At 42.7% G+C, this 25,509-nt stretch overlaps 2 protein-coding genes across 4 annotated transcripts in view; one reads left to right on the top strand and one right to left on the bottom strand.

Moving 5' to 3' along the window:
- The window catches only part of aspdh (aspartate dehydrogenase domain containing), a 98,754-nt gene that overhangs the window by 26,816 nt on the left and 46,429 nt on the right, over positions 1 to 25,509 (top strand). Inside the window, exon 1 of one of the 3 annotated variants that reach the window (XM_048522970.2) lies at positions 22,139 to 22,491. The exons of the other annotated variants lie outside the window; for them this stretch is intronic. The gene's annotated coding sequence lies outside the window, so the exon portion shown is untranslated. Of the gene's footprint in view, positions 1 to 22,138; positions 22,492 to 25,509 lie in introns of those variants that run through there. 3 annotated transcript variants of the gene reach the window in all.
- The window catches only part of LOC125447947 (calcium-activated potassium channel subunit alpha-1-like), a 121,414-nt gene that overhangs the window by 87,956 nt on the left and 7,949 nt on the right, over positions 1 to 25,509 (bottom strand). Inside the window, exons 3-12 of the mRNA XM_059641092.1 lie at positions 25,083 to 25,202; positions 21,115 to 21,176; positions 16,379 to 16,469; positions 14,936 to 15,047; positions 14,187 to 14,262; positions 12,741 to 12,816; positions 7,179 to 7,349; positions 5,965 to 6,056; positions 4,786 to 4,896; positions 3,486 to 3,591 (exon numbers count right to left, since the gene is read on the bottom strand). Coding sequence (XP_059497075.1) covers positions 3,486 to 3,591; positions 4,786 to 4,896; positions 5,965 to 6,056; positions 7,179 to 7,349; positions 12,741 to 12,816; positions 14,187 to 14,262; positions 14,936 to 15,047; positions 16,379 to 16,469; positions 21,115 to 21,176; positions 25,083 to 25,148 — 963 coding nt within the window. The 5' untranslated portion in view covers positions 25,149 to 25,202. The remainder of the gene's footprint in view (positions 1 to 3,485; positions 3,592 to 4,785; positions 4,897 to 5,964; positions 6,057 to 7,178; positions 7,350 to 12,740; positions 12,817 to 14,186; positions 14,263 to 14,935; positions 15,048 to 16,378; positions 16,470 to 21,114; positions 21,177 to 25,082; positions 25,203 to 25,509) is intronic.

The following is a 25,509-nucleotide window of genomic DNA, read 5'->3' as shown; positions in this document are numbered from 1 at the left end:
GTAATCTTTAGGTTACTCCCTGTACCAAGCCACAGTGAGTATCAGAAGAGAAGGATAGAGCAGGTGAATGTGTAGCTGAAGAGATTTTGCTGGAGGGAGGGCCTTAAATTTCTCAGGCATTGAGACTGCTCTGTGGGAGGTGGGAACTTACAAAATGAATGGGTTACATCTGAACAGGACCAGGACAAACATCGTTCATGATTAGGTTTGTTAATGGTGCTGAGTGGATTAAAACTAGATTGGCAAGGGAATGATATCCTGATGAGTAGTTTGAGGAGGGGAGAAACTAAGATGGAATTACACGTTTATATGTGAGTGAATCTTGAAGGCAGAGGGAACATAGGTAAATCAAAAAGAAGTGAGTTCAGCATGGAATATATTTTGATACAAGGAGCCTGAGGAATAAAGCAGATGAGCCAAGCATACAGATAAGCACATGGGACTATGGTTTCAAGCTTTTATTTAAATTTAGCTGAAATTTAGTTGGCAGGTTTGTCAACTCACCATTCCTGATTATATGATATTCAGGTGAGATGGAAAAAGGATTAGTAGAAAAAAGGAATCACAATATAGATGAAGGAATCAATTATAGACACTTGATCAATGAGGATTCAAGGGTTACGGGAAAAGGGCAAGAAAATGTTGGAAATGTTAGAAATGTTGGAAAAGGCATGATCTGATTGAAAGGCCGAATGGCCTACCCCTGCTCCACAATCTTATAATCTTATAGCCATGAGGGGGGATAATATCTTAGAAGGATCATCAAATGATCAATATGCCTATGATTAAAATACACAAAAGGGGCAATTGTTGAATGTGTACCATAGGCCCAGACATAGTCTGGGAGTGATAGAGGGTCAAATATGTCATCAAATTTCAGGAAAGCATCAGAAAAATAAGGCAGTAAAAGCTGGAGATTTTAATTACCCAAATACTAACTGGGACAAATTTAAGGAAGAAAGGCAATGAGGGAGCAAAATTCTTAACTTTCTTCCAGGAGAACTTTTTAGCTAGTACATTGTTACAATGTAGAGATGAGGTTGACACCTCTCCAATAATTAAAGTACCTAGAGAAGCTTGCCTCATCTTGTAATCTGTTAAAGGAAATGTGAAAAATAGGATCATCTGCCTCTCACCTCCCAATCTGTTATAAAGGAGAAAAATGTTGAATTCCTAACAGTCAGTCTATAATCAACAAGCAACAATTTATTTAAGTAATTCAGATAGTTGACAAATTAACAGAATTATTAAAAAATCAAATAATTCCCACTTAACTACTAACTATTCCCAATTAAAATAAAATTCTAATGGTATGCTGTTCCAATAAATGCAAATCCCATTTAAGGAAACAAAATTAATAAAAATAATTAAAACTTAATCTCTCAAAATTACAGCCACGATAGGTCTTCCAGAATGTTCTTTGCCTTCTCCGCTGTCTTCCAGTCAAGAACACCTTCCTCCGTCAAATTCTTGCGTCAGGAATATTAGCTAAGAGTGCCATTATTTTTATTTTGATGATGCTTACTCTGAGAGCTCAAAGATTTCTGTGAGAGCCATTGAGTTTCTCTTCAGATGGCAGTTCACTGCCACCCCAATTTTCAAATGCCTCTTCTTTTATACCATTGATGACCTGTCAATTTCTTACATTAAGATTGGGGCTAAGATGTCCAATTCAAATTTAATTAGTTTTCACTCTCTAAGTGCCTGGTTTAAATTAATTGGGTGATATTTAAACTGGGTGCCTTGCTAACAAAACAAACTGCAGCATTTTTTCCTAATCATACAGCCTTTGATACAAATGTTCCAATTTTGAGAATTCTGTGCATTTGCAGACATTTTTTTAAAAATCTGCAAGCCTAGAAAAGCTCATCATTATTTAAAGGGACCATGCACTTTTTCCCCGCTATCATTTTAGAAACAAATTCTAACATCCTGCCTTCCAGTCTGCAAGCACTCTACCCACTTTTGCCAACACAGAAATACCAATAAGGAAAGGGACAGTTCTGGACCTAATATTGGGAAATGAGCTTGGGCAAGTGGAAGATTTCTCAGTAGAGGAGCATTTTGGAGATCGTGACCATAACTCAGATATAGGATAGTATGGAAATGGATAAGAATGGGCTGTAAATAAAAGGTCTCATCTGGGGAAAGACTAATTTTACAATCAGATACAGTTTAACGCAAATTTGCTGCAAGTAGCTACTTGTATATAAGACCGTGTCAGCAGCAGGAGACATTCACAGAGGACTGACAAAAAGTGGGACCTAGCTTGAAGAACTCTGGGTGCCATGGCATATAATGGTTAGGATGGAAAAAAAAAGAGAAACCTATGGTCGATATTGAGGGCTTAATATTGAGGACAGAGTTTCTGGAGGAGTTTGACAGGCCTGCGGGGAGATTTAAAAGGAAATTAGGAATACCAGGAAGAGTGCAGGAGAAAGCATTTATGGATGGAATATTAGAAAACCTAAAGGAATTTTTAAAATATATATATAAAGGGCCAGTGAATAACTAGGGAAAGAACGGAGCCATCAGATTGCTGTGTGGACCTGGAAGGCGTGGCCACAATCATCAGTGAATATTTTGTGTTAGTCTTCACAATGGAAAAGGATAACAGAGGTATAGAAATTTTCAGTGAGCACTGTGAAAATATAAGAACAAATATGTATAGAGAGAGAGTGTGTGCGCGAGTGTCTGCGTAGAGGTGCAAGCATTCCACTGGCCTCAGCATTTAAATACTGAAGGTTTGAAACTAATGCCTTCTTATCATCCAAGGGCACTGTCTATGATAAGTCCAAAGGTTGTCACAGCTCCATTTCGATTCCTCATTGCTGGAAAAAGTCTGTTAACTTCAACATGGCTACTCAACAAAGTGTATTAATTAATATGGCCTTTGTTCTCCAAGTAATTGTGTCAAAGTTGTTGGACCCAACTAAAATGTCGAAGCACAAGGCTTTGCTAATAGACCAGACAATGGAAGTGATGATTTCATCAACAGGGCCACCTACAATCTGAAACCTGCTGTGGGTTCCTCAACAAGCAATGCTCTGTTGCCCACAGGAGATCAGTGTGGGCAATGTCATCTGCTGTTCTTTTCATGGTACCATTATCATGGCAGATTAATGCAAATAAGTGAGGAGTCATTGAGATGCACAGCTCGGAAACAGACCCTTTGATCCAGTTTGTTCATGCCGACCAGATATTCTACATTAATCTAGTCCCATTTGCCAGCATTTAGCCTATATAGTAAACCCTTCCTATTTCATATCCCCATCCAGATGTCTTTTCAATGTTATAATTGTACCAGCCTCCACCAGCACCTTTGGTAGTACATTCCATTCACTCCACTACCCTGGGAAAAGACCTCGGCTATTCACCCAATCTGTGCCCCTCCTGAGTTTATGAACTTTGATAAAAGAGACTGACACATACACTGAGGCCTCTCTCTTATCACCTTAACACAAGCGTCATCTTGCTGTTCTTACCCGAATCCTGTCCAAATCACTGGAGTTGAGTACTGATCCTTGGAAAAACTTCATCTGTGTTGTGTGTCGTTTAAACAGGGCCTGAAGCTCAAGGCCAGGGTTAAAGCTGTTAGTAAGCAGAGCAGGCATGTTAACTGAGACATTTCCGTAAAACCACGATTAGATAATTATGTGATTCCCAGTTTCAAGCTGAGTCCCTAGATACAGGGAGGTAGCAGCATTGGTCATTTCATTTCCACAAATTAACTGAAGTGAAAATGAGGTTGTCGATATCAGAACGTAAGAACTAGGAGCGGGAGTAAGCCGTTCAGCCCTTCATGCCTAATCTCCATTTAATACGATTGTGGGTGATCCCATCTCAGCCACAACTCCACTTTCCTTCCTGCTCTCCATCACCTTCAACCTGTCACTAATTAAAAATCTGTCTCAATAATTGGTGTCAATCTATCAGGATCATTTCAAGCATGTTTCATGTGCAGCAGTAAGTTTAAAGTCTATTCCAGTGATTCTGCAGTATAGATACTTCGGTATAGCTTTGGGTCCTTCCCTTTTCATGGTTCTTTATTGGGGAGTGTTTTCTGGCTGGGTTCACATTTATTCTCCACGTGGTGGTAGTGAGCTAAGTGAAGATATATGCACAACAAATGCAGGAAATAGGAGCAAATGAACACCAGACATCGAGGCTGTTCTGCACATTATTAGGAAGAGAGTTTTGGTATTTTGACTCCAAGAAAGTGAAGGAGCAGTAATATATTTCCAAGTCTGTGATTTGAAGGTGAACTTGAAAGTGGTGCTTTTGTTGCCCTGAGCTTTCCAAATGCTAGAGGCTAGGGAATTTTTCTGAACAATACGAAGTTTAACTGCTGGTTCAGTTCTCTAATGAGAAGGTTACATTTCCTATGATAGCAACAAGTGCTAAAGCAGTTCAAAATCAAATTTTGTTTATTATGTCCTGATAACACTGGTGCTCTAACTGACTAGTGTCCTCTGCCATCCGTGTGTGTTCTGAATCAGTGCCAAAATTGTTGATACTTCTCTCAAGTCAAGGGTTATTGGTGGGGGAGGGTCAGCAGGAATGTGAAGTTAAGGCTCTGATCAGGTCAGCCATGATCTTATTGAGTGGCAGATTCCTAATTTTTTATGTTTTGCAGACCTTAAATCACTCAATGTGGTTTGGAATGGGAAATATTTTCTGGACTTGCCATCAATGCCCACATTTTAAGAATTTTTCTTTTAAATCATGCTTCAAATCTTATAAGGAAGCTAGAAGAAAAGATACATATCAGAATGCAGAACTTACTTCTCCATAACTACAATGTCTGTTGAACTTTCCTCTCTTTCTTTACGAGTAAAATCCTTCAGAAAGTCATGGATACTGTTACGAGTAATATGACCACAGACTATAACATATCTGCAACAGACAACACACAACACACAAAGGTCAAAGGCTTCTCAGCTAAACTGAATTGCTTTGCTCTCGAGCCATAGGCCATTCCTTCATTCCTTCTGAATCTGGTTTTGTCATCACTCTCCCTTGGAGATTTTCCATGAAATGGCTCAGAATAGAACAACTTTGACTGAATTCACTGAAGGATGGGCATGGGAATGGCCACAATATACATTGGCCATGCAAGAGGAAATCAAGGATGCAGGAATAAATTCCCAGTGTACAATCATCCTAATTTTCATTTGTAAAACATGCTGACTGTTTATTCAACATAGGTTGGGGGGATGGGTATTCAAGGACCTAAGTGCTAAAGCATGTCTTTTTCTGCTTTGATGTACGTATCCTCTTTCACTAACTTCATCCTCCATTGTACTTCCTGTTCACGCAGAAAATGCTGCCTCAGTGGATGTTTAGGACAGAGGTAGACCACAGGTCATGTCAATAAAGACACAACCAGTTGCCTTGTTCTCTTTATAACATTGGATTTGTATCCCACACTTGGTCAATGCTTGCACCTGTTAACTGGAGAAATAAAGTATATGGGATAGTGGGTATTGAGGTTTGAGCAATGTGATGAGGAGTACTGAATTCCCAGCTCTGCACAGCACTGATCCTAGTTGTTAAAAATATTTTAACTGTTGGTTCTCACCAGCAACCTCTCAGTGACAACTTCTTCCCATTCTCAGTTGTGATTTGCTGTTGCTTTGGGGATACAAAATCTGAGCCATTCATGCAAATGTTTGTCTGTGTGATATTTGAAAAGTATCTGGTCAACTTTGACCATGCTGGGTCACCCATTCCTCTGGTGGCTGCAGCATTGTCCCAGCAGCAATCCCTGGATAGCCTGCAGAAACTAGAAGCCTGACTAACTTTATATCTCCCATTCATCGAATGACAATGAAACCTGCTCCCACTCTAAGGTTCAGCTCGATTTTGATGACCCAGTAAATGCTTGCTAAGGTGGCAGATAATTCAATCAAAAGACCAATGTCATCAACAAAGAGTCTGAGAAAAGAGATGGAGAATACTCACTTTTTACCTGTGAAGTGGCTGTATCTCCCAGTATATTTCCGATGGCTTCCAATAATTTCTATAATCTCAGGGACGTGACTTGCAAACAAAGCCTGTTAGGGTTAATCAGGTTTTAAATGTTTAGATGCTTTCAGTTCAGAGTTGCAACTTTGCCATGTATGAACCAGAGGATATCACTTGCACTTTGCAGAAAATGGATGAAAGAAAGAATTGTATTTCTACAATGCCTTTTTTGACTCTGGGAGATCCCAAAGCATTCCACTGCCAATAGAAGACTTTTGAAGTTGTATTTTAAGTAACAGAGCAGTGAATTTGCATACAGCAAGCTCCCACAAATCACAATACGGTAATGATCAGATATTAGTTCCATTAATATTGATTAAAGGATAGGTAATACCAGAATACCAAGTATAACTGTTCCCTGATACCTCTGATAGAGCTGATGTGGAGGTGCCAGTATTCTACTGAGGTGGACAAGGTCAGAAGTCACACAATGCAAGGTCATAGTCAAACAGATTTACTCGAAATCACAAGCTTTCGAATTGCTGCCCCTTTGTCAGGTGGATTCCTGACAAAGGGACAGCGCTCCAAAAGCTTATGATTTCAAATAAACCTGTTGAACAATAACCTTGTGTTATGTGACCTCTGAGTCTGATAGAGCAGTATTCCTTCAGCCAAGATTCTTGTATGCCACTTTGTAGACTGAGGCTTGAATTGATAATCTTCAGATTCACTTGAGTCCACAGCACAACACAGTAACAGGCCATTTAGTCCAAAGCGTCTGTGTCGTTTACGCTGCAGTCCACATGAACCTTTCCCACCCTTGTCCATCATACACTTTCTGCATAGCCATCTATTCTTTTGCTCCTTATGTGTTTATCAAGTTTCCTCTGAAAAACATCTGTGCTATTTACCTGAATGGGGAGGAAAGCAAGTGAGGCTGCTGACTGAGAGCAATAGTGTGATGGCAAGTTAAGTAATAATTGTTCATTCAGACAGGGAGGAAACTGGTACCATTAATCAGTGTTGGATCTAAGAAGCACATTTGAGATGAAAGATGTTGACTTCAAAAAAGGAGTAAAATAAGAAGAACAAAAACGGAAGTTGCTGGAAAAGCTCAGCAGGTCTGGCAGCATCTGTGAAGCGGAATCAGAGTTAATGTTTCAGGTCCGGTGACCCATCCTCAGAACCAGAAAATTAATGGATTTATTTACCAAGCCCAAAATGATGAAGAATACCATGAAGACCTGGCCAACTGTAGTTTTGGCAATCAAGTCCCCGTATCCAACAGTGGACATGGTGACCATGAGTAGGTAGACACACTGCCAGTACGTTAAGGTTTGTTCATTGGGTTCTTTCAACCAGGGATCTCCTGAATTTTCAATCTGTAAACAAAGATCATAACAATTAATGACAGTCATGCAAGGAATCTTTTCAGGTGAAACATTCACATTACAGAAGTATTATGAAAAAGTTGCATCCATGGACGTGACTAAAATTATATCCTCAGATATCCTTAGATCTTTAAATATAATCTCCTTCTTCACCCTTATTCTGTTAAGAATAACTGTGATCCTGCCACAGGCAACACAGCCACCTTCAATAGGGCAAGGGCAGAGAATGGACCTGTGCAAACTATCTTCACAGAAACTGGAGAATGGGGAAGCAAATCTGAGCTCTTCCTAAGTAGCTCAACTGCTTACAGTTTTCAAGCTGAACAAACTCAATCCCACATCAGGTTCCACTTATTCATCACTCCATCTCACTGGCTTTGCTTTTCCAATGCCTTGTGCTCAACTCTTCCATGGTCTCAATCTCTCCTCCCTCTCCCTTGAACCCGCTCCAGCCCAATAACCCATCACACCACACAATTTACTGAGTCCAGACTCTTCCCCGGTACTCTGGTCCCATGATCAGCAACGAGGGCACTTTGTTGTAGAACTCACAGAATCCCTGCAATATGGAAGCAGACCATTTGCACCATCCAGTCCACACTAACCCTCCAAAGAGGATCCAACCCAGGCCCACCCACCCCACCCCTATCCCTGTAACTCTATATTATACATGGCGAATAACAACATAAGAACTAGGAGCAGGAGTAGGCCATCCGGCCCCTCGAGCGTGCCCTGCCATTCAGTAAGATCATGGCTGATCTTTTTGAGACTCAGCTCCACTTTCCCACCCACACACCATAGCCCTTAATTTCTTTACTGTTCAAAAATTTATCTAGCCTTGCCTTAAAAACATTTAGCAAGATAGCTTCAACCGTTTCACTGGGCAGGGAGTTCCACAGATTCACAACCCATTGGGTGAAGAAGTTCCTCCTGACCTCAGTCCTACATCTGCTTCCCTTTATTTTGAAGCTATGCCCCCTAGTCCTAGTTTCACCTGCTAGTGGAAACAACCTCCCTGCCTCCACCTTATCTATTCTCTTCATAATCTTATATGTTTCCGTAAGACCTCCCCTCATTCTTCTGAATTCCAATTTTTATAATCCCAGCTGACTCAGTCAATCCTCATAATCCAACCCTCTCAACTCTGGAATCAACCAAGTGAATCCCCTCTGCACCCCCCTCTAGTATATCCTTTCTCAAGTAAGGAGACCAAAGCTGCACACAGTACTCCAGGTGTGGCCTCACCAGGACCCCATACAGCTGCAGCATAGCCTCCCTGTTTTTAAACTCCATCCCTCTAGCAAGGACAAGAAAAATTCCATTTTCTTTTTTGAATTACCTGCTGCACCTGCAATCCTACTTTTAGCAATTCATGCACAAGGACACCTAAGACACTTTGCACAGCAGCGTGATGCACTTTTTTACCATTTAAAACATAGTTAATTTTGCTGTTATTCCTACAAAATGGATGACCTCACACTTATCAACATTGTACTCCATCTGCCAGATCTTTGCTCACTCACTTAGACTATCTATATACTTCTGCAGACTTTCAGTGTCTTCTGCACACATGTTCTACCACTCACCTTAGTGTTATCTGCAAATTTTGACATACTACACTTAGTCCCCAACTCCAAATCATCTGTGTAAATTGTAAACAATTGTGGTCCCAACACTGATCCCTGAGGCACACCACTAACTACTCATCGCCAACCAGAAAAACAGCCATTTACCCCTACTCTTTGCTTTTGAATAGCCAACCAATCCTCTATCCATGCCAATACATTACCTTTAATACCATGCAACTTTGTCTTATGCAGTAGCCTTTGGTGTGGCACCTTGTCAAATGTCTTCTGGAAATCCAGATACACCACATCCACAGGTTCCCCACTGTCCACCATGCAAGTAATGTCCTCAAAGGATTCCAACAAATTAGTTCAACATGATCTACCCTTCATGAACAAATGCTGGGAGTTCCCAGTGGAACAGTTTATATCCAGATGTCTTGCTATTTCTTCCTTAATAACAGATTCAAGCATTTTCCCCATGACCGAAGTTAAGCTAACTGGCCCACAGGTACAGAGGTAATAGGAACTACCTGTTTTTTGTCTACTTCCTTTTTTAAACCGTGGCGTCACATTGGCAGTTTTCTAATTTGCGGGAACCACCGCATAGTCCACTGAATTTTGGTAAATAATTACTAGTACATTTGCTATTTCCCCTGACACCTCTTTTAGTTCTCTGGGATGCATCTAATCTGGGCCAGGAGACTTGTCTACCTTTTGCCCCCTCCCCCCCCCCTCCCCCCCATTAGCTTGCCCAGCACTGCCTCCTAAATGATAATGATAGTTTCTAGGTCCCCACCTGCTATAGCCTTCTTGCCATCAGATTTCGCATGTTATTTGTGTCTTCCACTGTGAAGACCAACACAAAATAACTGTTTAATGCCTTGGCTGTTTCCTCGTTCCCAATTATTAAATTGGCCTTCTCATCCTCTAAAGGACCAATGTTTACCTTAGCCACTCTTTTATGATTTGCATAGTTGTAGAAACTTTTGCTGCCTGTTTTTATATTCTGAGCTAGTTTATTATCATAATCTATCTTACTTTTCTTTATAACTTTTTTTGTGGCTTTCTATTGGCCTTTAAAGATTTCCCAGTCTACGAGTTTCCCATTACTCTTTGTTTTTTTGTATGTGTTTTTCTTCAATCTGATACTTTCCTTTATTTCCTTAGACATCCATGGCTAACTATCTCTTTTCCTACAGTTCTTCCTTATCACTGGAAGATACTTCTGCTGAGCACTGTGAAAAATTGTTTTGAAAGTTCTCTACTGTTCCTCAATTGACCCACCATAAAGTTTTTGCTCCCATTCTATCTTAGCTAACTCCTCCCTCATCCCATCATTGTCTCCTTTGTTTAAGCACAGGACAGAGGTACTGGATTTAACCATCTCACACTCCATCTATATTTTAAATTCGACCATACTGTGATTGCTCTTTCCCAGTGGATCCCTAACCATGAGATCATTAATTATTCCTGTCTCATTACACAGGACTAGATCTAGGATAGCTTGTTCCCTCGTAGGTTCCATTATATATTGCTCAAGGAAATTATTGCGGATGCATTCTATGAACCCCTCCTTGAAGCTGCCATGACCGACCTGGTTTGACCAATCGATATATCGTTAAAATTCCCCATGATAATTGCTGTACCATTTTTACATGCATTAGCTATTTCTCTGTTTATTGCCTGCCCCACCACGATGTCATTATTTGGTGGCCCATAGATCACACTTACCAGTGACTTCTCCCTGCTATTCCTAATTTCCACCCAAATGGATTCAACCTTTTGTTCAGTAGAACCTATATCATCTCTCACTACCGCCCTGATAGCATCCTTAAAAATCAGAGCGACACCACCTCCCTTTCCTTCCTGTTTGTCCTTCCGAAAAGTTTAATATCCCTGGATATTTAACTCCGAGCCATGACCATCCTGCAGCCATGTCTCTGTAATGGCCACTAAACCATACCCATTTGCCATGATTTGCACCGTCAACTCATCTACCTTGTTCCACATGCTCTGAGCATTCAGATAAAGTGCCCTTATGACCGTTTCGCACCTTCTTTTTGAGTCCTGTCACCTCCATTACTAACAGTTCTTGAGTTCTCCTTCCCTTTAACTTTCTTCCTAATTTTCAATGGAGTTGAAGCTTCCTTGTCGCCTGCTGACTTGCTGTTTCTATTTATTGTTATACTCCCTGTACGCTCACTCATCCCTTCCCCCCTACTTAGTAGTTTAAAGTCTTATTGACCAAACTATTTACCTTTCTCACCAGAACACTGGACCCGGCCCTGTTCAGGTGGAGTCCATCCCAACAGTATGGATCCCTCCTGTCCCAGACTTTCCCACACCACTCTTTTAGCCACATGTTTACTTCCCTGATCCTCCCTCCCTGTGCCAATTTGCACGTGTCTCGGGCAGCAATCCAGAGATTATGACCCTTGAAGACCTGTTTTTTAATTTTATTCCCAATTGTTCATAATCCTGAAACAGGTCTTTTTTCCTGGTCCCGCCTACGTTGTTGGTACCTACGTGGACCACAACAACTGGATCGTCCCCCTCCCCCTCCCTCTCTAGTATCCTCTCAAGCCGGTCAGAGATGTCTCTCACCCTGGCACGGGGCACGCAACACACCATATGGGACTCTCTATCCTGCTCACAAACAATACTGTCCATCCCCCTGACGATGGAGTCCCCTACAACCACAAACTGTTCCTTAGCTCTCTGCTCTTGAATGGCCTTCTGGATCATGGAGCCATGGTCAGTTGGCTCAGCCTTCCTGCATCCCTGTTCCTCATCCAGGGAGGGAGCAAGTGCCTCATACCTGTGGGACAATGTCAAGGGCTGCGGCTCCTGTGTTCCTGTCTGCAGGGTCCCTCTACCTGACTCATTCGCAGTCACACACTGCAGTTCTGCCCACCGATCAAATTAACATTAGTTAATCTCCGAAACGTGACTGCCTCCTGGAACACAGCATCCAGGTATCTCTCCCCCTCCCAAATGTGTTGCAGTGTTTGGAGTTCGGATTCTAGCTCCTCAAGCAGCCAACACTTGCTGCAAATGTGGTCACTACTGTTCTCAATGGCATCAGCCAGCTCCCACATCATACAGCTATAACACATCACTTGACCTGCCATCTTTCCTTAGTTAATGTTTTAAAATTAATTAGTTACTCCCCAAATTTATTGGGTGAAAGATAACCATTACCCAGCTGACCACTCTTCCTCTGCTGAACCACTGAAGGCTGCAGTCACGCGAGGTAAGACTTTTTTTTCCTGGGTGCCCGCACATTCTCTCCCAGATTCCCTCTGCTGGCCCCTAATCTGCTCATCGCTGAACACAGTGAGCAATTTAGCATGCCTAATCCACCTAGTATGCACGTCTTTGGACTATGGGAGGAAATCAGGGCACCCGGAAGAAACCCATCCAGACACAGGAAGAATATGCAAACTCCACACTTAAGGCTGGAATTGAACCCTGGTACCTGGAGCTGCAAGGCAGCAAAGCTAGCCAGTGAGCCACCATGCCATCCTTCATTTAATTTCTCAGCTTCCCCTTCTTCCTTGAAAACTATCATTTAAAGCAAAGTGCTTGATTCCTGTCCTGACAACAGCTTACAAATCTCACTTTCTTTGACTGACAATCTGTTTTCATGTTGACCATAATGCACACAGAACCTCTTCCTACAGTTAAATGTCAATGCCTTTATTGTTAATAATGACAAGATGTTTTGCCAAAAATGTGTAGCACATGGAGCTCTTGTTAGAATGACTGGGTGTTTATTATTTTGAGGCACTGAAGAGCCAATTTGTGAACTTACTGTGTGTATGAAGCCAGCAGCTGTGAACCATGTGCCCAGAAACACAGACAGCAGACTTGCCAGTTTGATTTTTGAACTGCAAAGTTAAAGGTTCAGAAGAAAGATAAATGGTGAGCAACAGGAATATAACAGAATTCTTGTCTGTTTCCCCTGTCAAATGTTTCCCTTCTCCAGAAGGCCCAGGATTTAAATCTTCAACAAGAGCCAGTTCAACTCATTGGGTAGTGCTCTCACCTCTGGCTCTGAGAGTCATAGGTAGACACTTCACTCCAGTTTGGCAGAGGGAGTGGTGAGCACTCACAGGTGCCACTCTTCCAATTGAAAGTTGAACTGAAGCCCTGTTAATGTATTAAGGTCCGATCTGTATCTGAAATACATTAACCCTTCTTGGATAGAACCCTCTACCAATAAATACTATCACCCTCAGCGTGGAAAGCTGAGACGAACTCATAAGACATTGTGGAGAAGAGTTCCAAATTTCTAGTGAACATATGATGACTGAATTATGATTTCCATTCAGACCATCCGTGTCTTACTTTGAGGATTGTGAAGAAATCAAACATCTTGAGCTATCCTATTGAATCTTTTTCATAGGTTCAGCAGCACAAAATACCTTATACCTTTATACCTTCTTAGCCCCAGGCAATACTAGCCTAGGCAATGCAGTGGGTCATAGAGTCACCTCATGCTACTCATCAAACACTTATCCACTCTTGTCCCATTTTATCACACTTGGCCCGTAGTCTTGTATACTATGGCTTTTTTAAAAGTTGATTCATGGGATGTGAACACCGCTGGCTGCGCCAGCGTGTATTGTTCATCCCTCATTGCCCTTGAGAAGATAGCGATGAGCTTTCTTCATGAACCTAGAACTTCTTAAATGTTGGGATGATTCCCAACTTTACCAGTCTTTCTGGTGCAGTGTTCTGGATACCCACCACTCAGGATAAAAAAAAGTTCTTCCTTAATCCCTCTTAAACCTGCTGTCCCTGAACATAAATCTCCTCCCCCAGGAGTATAGATTTTTCTTTTTCTAGCCCTCTCATAACTTTACAGACTTTAGTCAGGAACCCTCTCAGCTTCTCTGCTTGAATGAAAACCACACCAAATTTTTATAGAATTAAGTCTGGCCTCATTATTTAACACTCCCAAAGCCAGGGATGATTCCACTGGATATGTGCTGCACTCCCTCCAATAACATCTCCTTCCTAAGGATAAGCATTGTACTCTCCCCTTTGTATTCCAAGCAAGATCTGGCATGTGCAGATTTCTTGTGAACAGTCAGTTAGGCCTCTCACACTAACATGGAAAATAGCTGCAAAGACAAAGTAAGGACTCATCTGGCTATATTTGTGATCAGTATTTGACGTCCTCTGGCAATCTAGCCTTTGGATGAAATTAATTACTCAAGTTGATATCAATTTAACCAGTCACAGTTGTACTTACTTTCTCTTCAAGATCCGTAAGTATTGTAGGATTTCAGGTAATTGCAGCAAGCGAAGAGATCTCATGAATCTCAAGCCTGGAAAAATAATGCCAAAGAAAATCAATAACCTGGATCTGCTGAAATATTAATGGCAGGCTTCCTCTGGTCTGAAAGATTGAAGTGACAGGTAGGGTAAAGCAAATTATGACTGGGAGCTTGGGCTCAATAGGTTGAAAGGAAGTCTGGACATAAACTGTGCAACATTCTCTGTTGTTAACTGACAAAACAGCACATTAATTGAATTCCATTTTAGAATTTACTATATTGGAGACCTGAGACCTTGCCAGCCCAGCTCCCATGATAGCTGCCGAGTTGGGCCAGCAGTTCCATTGGAAGGCATTCTCAGAGTTCTTTATCACATGTCATAACCCCAGTGCCAGCAGTGTCACCAGTTAAGGGATCGGGAGAGGTTAACTGGTGTTACCATGATAACTCAAACACAAGACAGACCATCAAGTCTCCAAGAGTGTTGCAACAGCTGAACAAAGTGATAACAATCTGATTCACCATTCTAAGCCTGCTTTTCCAGAATTCCCAATTTCTTCAGAGTACAGTTCAAGGGTTCTCTGATTATTCCATTATAGGAATTACAGTTGGTTTCAGGAAATCTTTAACGTGAAGAAGATAACCTGAATATTTTAAATTTGGGATGATGGTTGCTCAAGAGGGAGTTAGGAAAAGCAAACAATCTTTGTACTTGCGTACTCACCAATACAGTCCTTGTTGAAATAGAGTGCAACGATAACTGGAGGGATGGTGAAGAAGTCCACAATGGAATTGAGCTCCAACCAGAACCGAAGCTTGTCTTGGGCTGCAATGAACTGTTGTCGAAAGATAACAAACAGGTAACCTTCAGGCCAAAACCTACTAGTAACTGTCAGCCAGGGATCACTCGGTTGTAATGGGAGGTAGGAGTGTTGACTTATGTCTCTCTGACCCTACCCCTTGATTTGGAGGAAAGGCAAAGCTCTGGAATAAATTGTTAAGAAGGTTTTCAATATCCTGGGGGTTGCCATTGACCAGAAACTGAACTGGACTAGCCACATTTAAACTGTGGGCTACAAGAGCAGGTCAGAGGCAGTGAGAACTCACCTCCTGACTCCTCAAAGCCTGTCCACCATTTACATGGCATTAGTTAGGATGTGATGGAATATTCCTCACTTTCCTGGACTGGTGCAGTTCAAGGAGCTTGACATACCCAAACAATGTAGTTAGCTTGATCGGTACCATATCCACTAGCAGTTATTCCCTCTATTACTGATGCTCAGTAGCAGCAGTGTGTACCTTCTACAAGACACACTGATGCTCCTTAGACAGCTCCTTCAAAACCCTCAACCACCTCTATCCAGAAGGACAAGGGTAGCAGATACTTGGAAACACCAGCCCTAATAGATTCCCCTCCAAGCCACTCAAAATCCTGACTTGAAAGTATATCGCCATTCCTTCAGTGTTGCTGGGTCAAACTTTTGGAACTCTCTCCCTAACGTACATCAGATGGAACTCAGCTGTCAAGAAGGCAGCTCACCACCACCTTCTCGGGGGCAGATAGAGATGGCAATAAATGCTGACCTGTTCCGTGTTACTCACACCACATGAATGAATTTGTAAAAAAATGCACATATTGGAAGAATTGGTGGGCTGGGAATGTTAACCTCAACTTTGTGCGCAAGACTCAGAGTGGGATTTTGTGATGTGTACGAGCTTTGACTCAGTGGGTAATGCAGGGTACCCAATGAAAGTTGCCCCTCCGCAGTATAGTGTTGAATGAATGCTGCACTACCAGAGATACTGCCTTTCAGATGAGGCATTTAGCAGCAGCTGTATCTGCTGTCTTACCAGACACAAAAGGCTCCATGGCATTGTTTTCAAAAGAGCAGGTAAGCTCTCCCTGTTGCTTTGGCCAATATTTAACCCTTCACCAATACCACAAAAGCATGTAACCAGATTTTTGATTGTGGGACTTTGCGATATGCAAGCTGGCAACCACAACACTGACAGTATTTCCAAGTGTGCTTCATTGCTGTGAAGCAATTTGGGATGTCCTGACGTTGAGAAAGGTGCTGTAGAAATGTGAGTCTTTCTTTTCAGAGGTGAGAGCGCAATGAAATGAGACTGATTTCCACCGAGACGCAAATGACAGAAAATTACTTACACGCAGTCCAAAGTAAAATAAAAAGAATGCATTAAAGCATTGATCAACCATCTGTAGGGTATCCAGAACCACTTGTGTGCTTTCATTACTCCTGCAGAAAGGGAACAGCATGTTCAATTCATCAAATCAAAGATCTGCTTCAAAATTTCTCTCTTCACAACCTCACTTAACTCTTTGGTCTAAACCAAGCATTCACCGAAATGGAAAGTTCCGACTTCTTGCTGTGAGATAAATGATTTTAATAGTTTCTTGAAAGGCGGAAGGAGAATTTGAGATGACCTTACTGTGAGATCACTTGGAATATTATAAAAATTTCAGAGTAGAAATAGCCAGTTGGCTTTGGCTATTGGCAGTTTTTGCAGGGTACTAGCTAGGACTGGAGACTTGAGTGGGTGAAATAAAAACTGAAATTGCTGGTAAAGGCCATTAGACCTGGCAGCATCTGTGGAGAGAAATCAGACTTTGGGTCCAGTGACTTTTCCTCGGAACTGAAATGAAATGCCTCTTTTGCTTATAAACATTGACTCGCCAAAGCGAAGCACATTTAGGAAAGTGATTCATGTGGCAAATCCTCATTGGCCAGGACAGTGATGATCCAGAAGAGTGAACAGGGCACTAAACTTTGACCTTGGAATATACAAGCTGCATACCTGGGAACAAGGGTTTCATGTTCAGTAAGGTGCAAAATTGCCTAAAGAATCAGGTGTGTTTGAGCACAAGACCTATTTCTTACTTTCACAAACTGTTCACATTCTTAAACTGGTTGCTTCCTATCCTGGTCCGTCTGCAATTTCTTCCAGCAGACTAATTGCAAAATCACCTCAAGTGCTCGAAGCGTATTGGAGCCCATTTAAATGTAGATGTTTGGCTGCCATCATTTCTGGGCTGCAGTGCTGGCTATCCACACCCAGCAGGTGAGCTTCAGGCTGGTAACTCCATATAAACACAGTAGTCCTCATTTTACATTGTGCTTTCATCCCTGAGTGAAACTATTTGAAGTGAATTGTAGATTACCATTGGAATTCCCATAGGAAAATCTGAATTAGATTCTTTCAGATATTTCCTTGCTGGGTAACCGGTATTCAAGTTGAATACAGTCCTGTGCCCTCCTAATTAAAAAAAAAATCACTGAATACGACAGATATAGTGTACTTATTATTGCATAATCTATATCTATACTCAGGAGGTGATGTATGTCACTTTCAATTTAAACAGTGCTCAATGTACCATTGAGGTGTAGAACTCATTTCATTTCATGGAAAAGACCTACAATAATTCTTTAAAAATGGCAGATTTTTGCTAACTCTTGTGGAATATCCGACTATCCCAAGTCATTGATGTTTAATCCTAAGGTACTTCTTGTATAAGAATTACTTATGGTATATCCATATCTTCATCAAAGCTAGCTGCTATTACAAGCAACACCTCTGCTTCTTACTCATACTGGGAGAGATTTGCTATGCTGAAACGTAAAAACTCTCTTCCATTCATTTCTTTTTGCCTTTCAAAGCAGCTATGAGTTTTCTGAGTTCTACTAAGGGGAGGATAAGGCAACCATGGCTGACAAGGGGTGACAGTGGCAGGATAAAAGTAAAAAAAAAGTGTGCTATATGGTGAGGATGAGTTGGAATCCAGAGGATTGGAAAGCCTTTAAAAATCAGCAGAGGATAACTGAAAAAGCAATAGAGAGGAGAAGGTGAAATATGAGGGTAACTAGCAAAATATGAAAGAAGAGGCATGGTGGCTCCGTGGTTAGCACTGCAGCCTCACAGCGCCAGGGACCCGGGTTCAATCCCAGCCTCGGGCGACTGTCTGTGTGGAGTTTGTACATTCTCCCTGTGTCTGCATGGGTTTCCTCCGGGTGCTCCGGTTTCCTTCCACAGTCCAAAGATGTGCAGGCTAGGTGGATTGGCCATGCTAAATTGCCCGTAGTGTTCAGGGATGTGTGGGTTATAGGGGGATGGGTCTGGGTGGGATGTTTCAAGGGGCGGTGTGGACTTGTTGGGCCAAAGGACCTGTTTCCACACTGTAGGGAATCTAATCTAATCTAATCAAAAAAGAATTGTAAGAATTTTCTAAATACTAAGAGAGAGCAAGAGAGTGGACATTGGACCACTGGAAAATGAGGCTGAACAAGTAGAGATGGTGAACGAAGAACCAAATAGGTACTTTACATCAGGTTTCAGCATGGAAGACACCACCAGCATACCAGAACATCAAAAGTTAGGGGACAGAACGAATGTAGTGGCCATTACTAAGGAGAAAGTGCTGGGGAAACTGATGGGTCTGAAGATGGATAATTCACCAGACCAGATGAACTACACCCGGAGGTTCTGAAGGAGATTGTAGAGGCATTAGTGGTAACCTTTCAGGGAGAGTCCAGAAGACTGGAAAATGGTTAATGTAAAACACCTGTTTAAGAAGGGAGGGAGTCAGATGAAAGGAAACTATAGTGTGACCTCAATCACTGGTAAGATTTTAGAATCCATTATTAATCATGAGATTGCAGAGTACTTGAAAGTGCGTGGTAAAATAGGGCTGAGTCAGCATGGCTTTGACAAGTGAAAGGCATGTTGGAAAAATCTGCTAAAATTCTTTCAGGAGGTAATGAGCAAGTTAGAGAAAGGACAGCCGGAGGATGTGATTGATTTGGGTCTGCAGAAGGCCTTTGACATCCACACAGGAGGCTGCTATGTAAGGTTAGAGCCCATGGTATTAGGGGCAAGGTACTGACTGACTGGCAGAGTAGAGATAAGTCTTCAGGATAGCAACGATGATTTGGTAAAATTCAGCAGGGATCTGTGTTGGGACCACAGCTGTTAGTGCTATACATTAAAGATCTGGACAAAGGAACTGAGGGCATTGTCACTATGTTTACAGATGACTCAAAGATAGGTAGAGGAACAGGTAGTGTTGAGGAAGTGGGGAGGCTGCAGAAGGACAGGCTAGGAGAGTGGGCAAAGAAATGGCAGATGGAATATAATGTGGCAAAGTGTGGCAGGAGGGATAGAGGAGTAGACTATTTTCTAAATGGGGAAAAGCTTTGGAAATTTGACGTACAACAGGATTTGAGAGTCCTAGTTCAGCATCCCCTTAGGGTTAACATGCAGGTTCAGCTGGCAGTTAGGAAGGCAAATGCAATGTTAGCATTCATTTCCAGAGGGCTGCAATACAAGAGCGAGGATGTCCTGCAAAGGCTGTATAAGACCTCATTTTGAACATTGTAAGCAATTTTGGGCCCCATATCTAAGGAAGGATGTACTGGCATTGGAGAGGGTCCAGAGGAGGCCTACAAGAATGAACCCAGGGATGAAGGACTTGTCATATGAGGAGCGGTGGTGGAATGTCGGTCTATACTCAGGTTCAGAAGATGAGGGTCGATTGCATTGAAGCTTACAGAATACTGAGAGGCCTGGATAGAGTGAACGAGGATAAGATGTTTCCACTCGTAGGAGGGACTAGGATCCAAGGGCACATCCTCAGATGGTAGGGCCGACCCTTTAGAACTGAGATGCGAGGGAATCAGGAACTGACTAATTTTAACAGAAAATTTAGAATCTCCGCAGTTCCAGAACCTGACACTGAGCTGGCTGACCTCAGCCAGTTTACTGCTCACAAGGAAATAAAGGGTGGCTTGGTGATGGGATACTGGCTTCCACGCAGTTATTTCAGAGATCCAAACTAATGTTCTGGGGAATAAAAGCAAATTACTGCAGACACTGGAAATCAGAATCAAACACAGAGAATTCTGGAGAATCCCAGTACGTCTGGCAGCACCTGTTGTGAGAGAGAAACAGAACGTAATACTTTCAATCAGTCCAATATGTCTGTTTGGAAGAAGAGCCAAATCAGACTGGGAACATTAACTCTCTCTTCACCAATGCTGCCAGTCCAGCTGAGATTTTCCAGCATTCTTTGTGTTTGTTTCATGTTCTAGGGACATGAATTTGAACTGCATTATGCCACTGGTGGAATTTGAATTCAATAAAAATCTGGAATTAAAAGCATGTCTAATAGTGACCCTGCAACCACTGTCAGTTGTTGTAAAAGCGTGTCTGGTTCATTAACATTTTTTAGGGAAGGATTATTATTACCTGGCCTGGCGTACATGTGTCTCCAGATACTCAGCAATGTATTCAACTCTTTACATTGGACGTGGGCATAATAGTTGCTGCCTGAGCTAGCTACAGCCATATCCCATTAATTAATGAAAATGTAAAACCGAAAATAACAAAACAGCAGAAACAAACAAGCCATAAAAAAACCAAATTCATGTGAAATAATGTCAAATAAGGATGACTCTTTGACTGACACAAGGCACTCAAATCAGTAGTGGGCGAAGAAGCCTTTGCTAGGATGCCATGAATGGCAGAGGTTTGTACCACATCATTCCATTTGAACAGAGATTGACAACTTTTGGGCATTTTGACGAGACACTGCAGCCTTCATCCAGCTAGTAGCTCTGTCCAATTTAAGGAGATGTCCTGTTGAACCATGTATGAGTTTGCATTTGTATGTGAGACCACTCCTCACAAAGCGATGTGGGAGGCAATTGTACAAAGACAGGGGCTTGAGCAAACCTGCGATAGTATCACGCAGATTGTAGTAAGCAAATAAACAGGAGAAATAGGCATTGCCCTGTTTAAAATGGGTACCAAGTCTTCCAGCCTTTTCATAAGGAAATCCAGCAAGCATCAACAGCATGCTCTCAGTTTCTTCTCCAAACCAATACTTACTCTATTGATGTCACGAAGTAGATGAAAAGGGAACCAAAGCTCAGTAAGAACACCATCATTACCTGTCAAAGAGATATGAGTCACAATACTTTAATGCAAGAATAACTGTGAACTCTTCTTGTGGCCCATTTCCATGTAATTGGAGGGATAATTTGTGATAGAAATTTGATGGAGATGTACGCTTGTTCCACTATCAGACTGTACAGCCTTTGCTGGAGCAAAGCTGGAATTTACCCACACTCACTCTATCTCCCCACCCCTCACCTACTCTACCTGTCCCCCTCTCATTCTCCCCATTCCACACCCACTCTCACCAACCTATACCCAAACTCACCATTCCTTATGCACTGTATCTGTCCAACACTCTCACTCTCATGGCCTACCCATTCTCCCCATCTCAAACATAATCTCCCCATCCCACATATATTTCCCAGTCTCATAAACCTCTACCCTGGAGCATTTGCAGTTCTTTTGAAGCTCAATTAGTGTGACATTTGACCAGCTAGCACATTGCATCCAGTCAGATTGAATTATATGTTCAGGTAGTTGATGGTTAGTGTGATAAATATGTATAATATGTAATGATTAATTTTGGAATTCAGTTTTTAAAATAGAGGCAGATGAATTTTTGTTTCAAGGTAATTTATTTTGAAAAGGTCAGAAAGTTATTCAATCTGTGAGAGCTTGTGTCTTGGATCGCAGCGTGTATCCAAGTGGTTCTTTTCAGATTCAGGTAAATATAATTAACAGAAGGTTTATCTAACAGCAATTTGCTTAAATAAAGATGTTTATTAAGTAATAATAAATGATTATAGTGGTAATAATAAATGGAAGTGAAAAGAGAAAAAGCAATAAGTCTCAAGCCCTTCTGCCCCTTGGGGGCCCCTCGATTGATGACTGGCTGGAGCTTGAGGTTTGTTCACGATTCTGAGCCAAGATGAAGTCTTGTAATTTGAAACGAAACTCTCCCTCTCTCTTATACAGTGCAACAAACAGCCAGCACAAAGAAAGCGGAAACAGAAAGACAAAACTGCTGGCTGCTGGTACAGAAAACATGGGATGGGAAAAGAAGCTGCAGGTGTTATCTTTGGCTCATAAAGGAATGTTCACAGGACTCATTCAAAGTCATGCAGCTTGTTAAGTGTCATTCTAAACTTTCCCAGCCTATTTTCTCATCCTGTACAATCTATTTTCCCATGTAGCTGTCGAATATCATTCGTTATCCTATAGTTCTTTGGCCCTCCTATACAGTTTGTAAAGATGTCTTCAGTTTTTAGAATTGAGAAGAAGTTTAGATCAACAGTCGAACAATGAGAATTGGAAAGAAATCAGAAAAACCATGCCACCCATCCCAGAAGGAATACTGGGCAGAATCATGTAAGTAATTAATTAAAGAGATGAGAAAATGTTGATATTTCCCTGAGATTTCAGTATCTATGTAAGATATTGTTGGGAGACATTCAAACCTTGAATTGCTGCTATGCTGCAATATCTTTTTATATTTTGTGTCGTAAGCTCGTGTGATGTTCTTAAAGGACATTAGCGGCATTGTATGAATACGTTTCAGTGGCGAGCCACTATGGTAGCCAACTGCACATATATTAAATATATGATCTATCTATCTACTAACCCGTGGACAAGGGAAGTGCAGTTGTAGTATGGCACACTGACCTCTACATTACTGAGGCCAGACACCAACTCTCTGACCTCCTCCTACCGCCTCCTGGATCATGACCCCACCCCTGAGGACCAAACCATCATCTCCCAAACCATCCATAACCTCATCACCTCAGGTGACCTCCCACCCACAGCCTCCAACCTCATTGTTCCCCAGCCCCACACCGCCCGCCTCTATCTCCTTCCCAAAATCCACAAACCCGCCTGCCCCTATCTGGATTCTATTTTCTCCCCCTTGGTCCAGGAACTCCCTACCTACGTCCATGACACCACCCATGGTCTCCACCTCCTCCATAACTTGCAATTTCCCAGTTCGCAACACCTCATTTTCACCATGGATGTCCAGTCCCTATACACCTGCATTCCCCATGCTGATGGCCTAAAAGCCCTCCGCTTCTTCCTGTTCTGCAGACCCGACCAGTCCTCCTCCACTGACATTCTCATCTGCTTATCTGAATTTGTCCTCACTCTCAACAACTTCTCCTTTAATTCCTCCCACTTCTTACAGACAAAGTGGGTGGCCATGGGTGCCCGCATGGGCCCAAGCTATATCTGCCTCTTTGTAGGGTACGTGGAACAATCTCTCTTCTGTACCTACACTGGCTCTATCCCCCATCTCTTCCTCTGTTACATTGATGGTTGTATTGGCGCTGCCTCGTGTTCCCACGAGGAGCCGAACAGTTCATCCACTTCACTAACACCTGCCACCCCAACCTTAAGTTTACTTGGACCATCTCTGATGCCTCTCTCTCCTTCCTGGACCCCCCTGTCTCCATCTCTGGCATCCACCTGGAAACTGATATCCATTTTAAGCCTACCGACTCCCACAACTACCTAGAATATTCCTCCTCTCACACCTTCCTGTAAAAATGCCATCCCCTATTCCCAATTCCTTTGCCTCTGACGCATCTGCTCCCGAGATGAGGCATTCCACTCCCGAACGTCCCAGATGTCCTCTTTTACCAAAAACCTCACTTCCCCTCCACAGTGATCAAAAATGCCCTGGACCGTGTCTCCCGCATTTCCCGCAACTCATCCCTCACACTCCCGATCCGCAATAATAAACAGAACAGAATCCCTCTCGTCCTCACGTACCACCCCACCAATCTCCAAATCCAACGCATCATCTTCCAACATTTCCACCGTCTGCAATCTGACCCCATTACCAAAGACATTTTTCCCTCCCCACCCTTATCTGCTTTCCAGAGGGACCACTCTCTCCATGACTCCCTTGTCTGCTCCACACTCCCCTCCAGACCCACCATCCCCGGCATTTTTCCCTGCAACCGGAGAAAGTGCTACACCTGGCCCTATACCTCACCCCAAACCCAGGCCCTAGGAAGACTTTTCACATCAAATAGATGCTCACCTGCACATCTGTTTGATGTAATATACTGTATCTGCTGTTCCTGTTGTAGCTTCCTCTACATCGGGGAAACCAAACAGAGGCTTGGGGAACACCTGTGCTCAGTTCGCAACAAACAACTACACCTCCCAGTCGCGAACCATTTCAATTCTGCCCCTGCACTCCTCGGACGACACGCCCATCCTGGGCGTCCTGCATTGCCACAATGACGCCACCCAAAAGATGCAGACACAGCATCTCATATTTCGCTTGGGAACCCTGCAGCCCAAGGGTATCAATGTGGACTTCACAAGCTTCAAAATCTCCCCTCCCCCAACCACATACCAAAACCAGCTCAGCTAGTCCCCGCCTCCCTAGCCATTCTTCCCACCTCAAGCCCCACCCCCATCCCCTCCCCACTAACCTCATCCCGCGCACCCCCCCCACCCCCGACCTGTCCGTCCGCCCTGGACTGACCTATCTCCTCCCTAACTCCCCACCTACATTCACCTTCACAGGCCTCTTTGACCTGTCTGTCTCCTATCACCCTATCTTCTCCTTTATCCGTCTTCTATCCACCTCCCCCGTCTCCCTATTTATTTCAGAATCCCCTTCCCCTCCCCCATTTCTGAAGAAGGGTCCCAACCCGAAACGTCAAGCTTTCCTGCTCCTCTGATGCTACTTGGCCTTCTGTGTTCATCCAGCCTCACACTGTGTTATCTCTATATAAGATCTATCAAGTTGGGTTTCATTCTGGATTCTGACTTGTCATGTACTACCATCCTGACATTAGTCATCTGGGAGAAAAGTTCTCCGCTTCCTTGCCCAGAGTCCCAGAAACAGCTGGTAGTTTTCCCCGCCTTAGTTCTGTTTTTACAGAGTCCTGTTTGAAGGCTGATTTTAGGTCTAAATGTCTCAGGTGAAACTTTTCATTCTTGTTACTCACAAGCCCTCGGCCAATCAGAGACTGAGCTGATATCATTCGCTGTGCCCATTCCTGGACTGCGTGCATCAGATTGACGTCCCTTACTTTTGAAGTTTCCGTGGCATTCAGGCGTGCAATTTCCTAAAACACATTGAGTATCAATAGTTAGTTAAAGCAACACTTAGCATTGTTCATGGCATTGGCAACTGCTGTAGATTTCCGAACATTTGTCTGAAAAGTTGTCTTGGTTTAGGAACTACAGGTCTTGTGCTCCAGCAATACCTGAAGGTGGGTGCATTACAATGATCCAACCACAGTTGGAAACATCCCAAAAAGGACAGCCCAGGCTTGGCAACTCCACTTAACCCAATGTCCTCCATGAATTCCTTCCTTCAAGTTCTCTGCTCCCGCTTTCCCATTTTTGCTCACTCAAGATCCATTCTTATGC

The sequence above is a fragment of the Stegostoma tigrinum genome, chromosome 40 (assembly GCF_030684315.1).
Source record: "Stegostoma tigrinum isolate sSteTig4 chromosome 40, sSteTig4.hap1, whole genome shotgun sequence".
NCBI lineage: Eukaryota > Metazoa > Chordata > Chondrichthyes > Orectolobiformes > Stegostomatidae > Stegostoma > Stegostoma tigrinum.
The sequence above is the reverse complement of the archived record's forward strand: the minus strand, read 5'-3'. Positions and strand labels throughout refer to the sequence as shown.